Source organism: Antedon mediterranea, chromosome 3 (genome assembly GCF_964355755.1).
Source record: "Antedon mediterranea chromosome 3, ecAntMedi1.1, whole genome shotgun sequence".
Classification (NCBI taxonomy): Eukaryota; Metazoa; Echinodermata; class Crinoidea; order Comatulida; family Antedonidae; genus Antedon; species Antedon mediterranea.
The window spans coordinates 21,909,201-21,914,235 of record NC_092672.1 but is presented as its reverse complement, the minus strand read 5'-3'; the positions used below and the strand labels follow the sequence as shown (position 1 = coordinate 21,914,235).

Below are 5,035 nucleotides of genomic sequence, written 5' to 3'. Positions count from 1 at the left end.
CTGTTGTGATAAAATAATAATACACAATACAACAGCTTAATTTAATATCATAACCATAATCTTAAAGATGTATTGTCCCTTGAAACACAAAAAAATGAAGGTCAAAATATACTAAATTTTAATTGGCCATATCAAAGTAATATTTAAAGTTATTCACTTTAAGTCGAAAATTCGAGCCAAAAACAACAATTTTATGTAATTAACAGCTAAATTAATTTGATTACATTTTGTCTGGAAAATAGTCACGAGCGAAAGTAAACAAAGATTTCAAACCATAAGTATACATTATGCATGATGCTAATTAGGATTGTTTACAACTCGTCGTGGTTGAGAAGGTGTTTTCACACAGATCGCGAGGAAGTTTTATGATTATGCATACAGAGTAGCCAAACAAGCGCATTGCATTATAAGATATGTTTTGATCGAAAACTTTGACTGGAAGTCAAAGTTATTTTTTGAACCAAAAAACGTCTGTATTTCAGTTAAATGATTTTTTTTTTACTAATTTTTGGTGAAAGTTATTAACTATTATGATACTTCAAAATGACCCACTTTTTTTCGAAATCTTTTTATTTTTATTTTTTTGGGAATTTGACAAAGGGACAAATTACATCTTTAATTTTAATTTTAAAGACTGATGGAGGCAGGCTGAGTATATAGAGCAGGATAACAGGTCTCATGTGATTACCAACTATAACTTTTTTTGTTAAAAGAAAAAGTATTTCCAATGCAATATTTAAGTATTCTAAACCTTATCCTTTCCAATCAAAGGTTTAATGACGAGTTTATTTAACCACATTGTACTGCAAGTTGAATAGATTACACAGCAGTGTCATACAATATACAAATATTAGCTGTAATAACAAATGAACAAATAACTGTCAAAGTAATTTGCAAGATAATATATGTTTATTAGCAGACACTGATGATTATGATTAAATTTCCGCTCCTTTAATCATTTCAACATTTAGCACTTTAGTCTTTATTTCTGATATCATTAATATGTATGAACAGCACAATCAAACACATTTCAAAATAAATATTTACCCTCTTTTTGTGGGCTTGGCATTGGATTTGAACTTGTAGATGTTTTACCAGATTTGGCTTCCTGTTTTGATGTTGATGCTCCTGTGGGGTTTTTCTTTTTCTCGTGTCTACTATCTGAAAAATGTGATGATATAATTAAAGATGCTACCTTGTTATTAACATTCATCATTATGTTTTAGAATCAAATTAACTTGGCAAGAACAAAGGTTAGTGTATGAATATTTTTTTGGCGATTCCAACCTGATCCAATTTGCCATCATCATTATAATATGTGTATCTTTTGTATTCTCTATTTGAATTCAAATGTCACAGCAGTAATCACAGCAAAATGCTGTATAAAGTCTTTTATCAAAACTTTTATATGAAATTTATTTAAAAAAATCTCTTTTTGTACCAAATTTATATTGATTGGTATTTTGTGCCTTTTATGTTTATACTTTTTAATTTATTTTACAGCAGATTACAATAACAATAAAGAAATTTTAAGTAAATTTGAATTAACTTTCATTAAAATCTTTTACCAGATTTTGTTTCCTGCTTTGATGGTCCTGCTCTTGGTGTGTATCCTTTTGTATGGCGTGGACTTTTCAACATTTGTTTAACTGTGACATCAGTGACAGCATCCTGATACATGTCTAAAGCTTTTAAATTAATAAATGTGAATAAAATCATGTATATATTATTTTATTTCTTACACAGTTACATTGGTTTTTAAAAACATAGAAACTTTGAAAACCATTTTTATGGTGTTGTTGCAATAATTTAAAAACTAATTTATCCTCAAATTGAATTTAAATAACTTGTATGTTTATATGGTAGTGGTTTTCTCCATGCATTTATGATATACCAAAGTCATTTGTATGCAAGAACTAGTCGCAAATTGTCACCCAAATATTAAACCTAGAGTATCTATTCAATTGATTTACAATGACATGAGAACAACAATTATTTGGTAAAAAAATAAAAAACAAGTTGTGACATTAGTGCATGAGTCAGGGTGAATTTTAAATTTGGAGTGGAGTTGTGGCTTGGTAGTTATGGTGCTTGGCTACCAATTGAAGGATCCTGGGTTCAAGCCCTGTCATATGCCAGGATTTTTTCTAATGACAAATTACAACTCCATTCCCAAAGACTTATAATAAGACTTTGTTTATGTAGAGCATCTTGTGTATGTTTGTCTTGTGAACATTGCTACCTTTAAGAAGGATAGTGAATTAATTCGCTTATGGTTATCCTTGGCAATTTGCCTAAATAATAATAAAAAATAAATAAATCATCTATTTTGGTTGCAGCATGTATCTGAATAACGTGAATACTTACAAATATCCTGCGCTGTTACTTTCAGCATTTCTTTGTTACTGGGATCTGGTGTACACACCATTGTTTTAACCATTGCATCTGTTATTATATGCAATGGATTAAACCTATGACAAAATGACATTATATAATTCAGAAAAGAATGTTTGCATTGATAATCTAGAGAAACAAACAAATTTAATGGTATATTCCAATCACATTGTTTTTACATTACATTAATCTTATTTTAAACCCTCAATATACACAGAACACTAATCTAAAAAAAGGGCCAAATACTTCAATCAAATTTAGATTATATATCTTTAGATAATAAGGATCCCAAAGAAAATAAGATATTTAAGCTATTTTGGCAAGCTATGTGTATGGGTGACTGGAATACAAGCTTTGCTGGTCACTCTCATCAATATTTGCTATGTATTTTGATATTACTTTATGTTAAAGTAAATTGAAATTATTCAGGAAAAATGTTTCAAATGTCTGATCCTTGATCGTACAGTAACAACTGTATGTAACAGTTTAAGTGGTTAAATGTAATAATTGATATAAAGTATGCTTACTCTTTTCTTAAAAGAGAATTGATAGTAGAAGTTTTTCCAACATTCTCAAGTCCTACAAAAATAGTTCTTCCTTGATTAAACTCTGTTTGTCCTTCTTCAAGTGCATTTTGAAATGCTTTCACCGCATCAGGTCCTCGTGCCAATATCTCCTCTGGAACATGCACATCTTAAAAACAAAACAAAAGGTACAATAACTATTGTATAACTTCCTGTTTGTTTGTAAACTACAGGATAGCAATTATACTCTTAATAATTTAAACAGTTTAATATGCACTAAGACTGTCTTATGAATACCTCAATCATTACTTAAATAAATTAAGGTCATAATAGCAGAGTACAAAGATGAAGGTATAATGTATATAGAATAAAATACTTTAGCAATTCGTCACGAAAAACAGATGATAGATTTTCATCAAATGCAACAATTGGTTTGATGTGGTACTAATAAGGTATATGCCAACACTTAAGCTTATAAGCCGATGCTCAAAAATGCGATCAAAATTTAAATTTAGACATTTCTGCATATTCAAAAGTGTTTTTCATTTATTATTATAAACACACATACAAAGCCTTTAAGAACCTTATAAATGAGAGAGTTCAGTCATTCGGAAGGCTATCTTACGGTTTTATTTACTTACTTTCAATTTTATCAGCCACATCTTTTTCCTCAGCTTTCCTGAGAGCTGCAACAAGTTCTGAACGCATGGACTTCCTAGTAACCTTTGTCTGCCATGCGTCCAACATGTCATAAGTACTTTGTTGGCTGCTTTTATTTAGTAGTTCAAATGAATTTATATCTTCTTGTGTCATTCCAAGATTAGCTGCTATTAGTTTCCTTTTATTGTAGGCGTTATTGGCAATGTATAATAATTCTTTGTTTGTAATATCTAAATAAAATAAGATATATATATTATACTGTTTATAAAATATTCTAATAAATCCTAAAATATTAGTATTTTGTTAATTTGATTCCACCTACCCTTCTCAATGTCTAGATCTAAATAACCCAAATGTAATTTTGTGAAATGTTGACTTTGTCTATTGTTGTTTTATAATTTGTAAATAAAATAATAGTTCAATCATGCTAAACTTTATTTCTTAAATGTAAAATAATATTTAAATCATTTTTACAAGCAGTTTATTTTATAGATATTGTGAATACCAAACTTCTCCATAACAAATAGAACATAACAGATACCTAATGTTATAGACCAATATTAATTTTTAATTCCTTTTTTTATAGATTTGGAAACAATAGCCCTATTGTAGTGCATTGAAATTGAAGAATATTCATACCTGACGATGTCAATTCGATGTAAGGTAAAGGTCCACCTAAACAAGTAAAATGAATGTGTATATCAAGCTTTTTAGTGCAGAATTACATATTGGAAATAATGTAGGATATAAAGGACAAACATATTTTTAAATTACCTTTGGGACCAACATGTAGATATTTATAACAGAATTAGTAACACACAAAATGGAAGAAGGGATAAAATGTACAACTTAATTAAACTATATTACACATTGCCATGCCATGAAGTACTGTACGCCTGGTGTTAGATAACAAACCTAACGCTGTGAGTCTCAACATACCCTGTACCGTACGCCTTGTGTTAGATAACAAACCTAACGCTGTGAGTCTCAACATACCCTGTACTAACAGTAGTTGAGATGAGCCGCTATTTGTATCAATCTACTTTTTTATATTATAAATCCTATTTTTTAAGTTGTTTGATTATAGGACTGACTACGTATACTACAGAAGTGATTATTAATTCTATTTTTAGAAGTTCATGCTTTTATTTGAGGCACAATGTGTTTTTTAACTTACCACTCAAAATTGCAAGTATTTCTGTTTTCTTCTTTTCACCATCGTATTTATCGCACACATTTTCATTATAGATATCAAATGCAGACTTTCCATTCTGACAATCAAAGTGTTTGTGATTTAAAATAACAATATTAGCAATTCTAGTTATAAGCATAAGTTCTGATAAATTCCTCAGCTACTCTTTTAAAACAAATTTAAAAATTCAGCTTAATTTCATAATTTGCAAGAACATACTAAACCAAAAGATAAGCCAAACTAAATAATACTAATAGGTAAAATA

The 5,035-nt window shown here is 29.0% G+C and overlaps 1 protein-coding gene across 1 annotated transcript in view; it reads right to left on the bottom strand.

Moving 5' to 3' along the window:
* The window catches only part of LOC140045045 (uncharacterized), a 141,696-nt gene that overhangs the window by 2,249 nt on the left and 134,412 nt on the right, over positions 1-5,035 (bottom strand). Inside the window, exons 6-12 of the mRNA XM_072089778.1 lie at positions 4,756-4,849; positions 4,218-4,253; positions 3,560-3,808; positions 2,922-3,087; positions 2,368-2,471; positions 1,569-1,688; positions 1,048-1,161 (exon numbers count right to left, since the gene is read on the bottom strand). Coding sequence (XP_071945879.1) covers positions 1,048-1,161; positions 1,569-1,688; positions 2,368-2,471; positions 2,922-3,087; positions 3,560-3,808; positions 4,218-4,253; positions 4,756-4,849 — 883 coding nt within the window. The remainder of the gene's footprint in view (positions 1-1,047; positions 1,162-1,568; positions 1,689-2,367; positions 2,472-2,921; positions 3,088-3,559; positions 3,809-4,217; positions 4,254-4,755; positions 4,850-5,035) is intronic.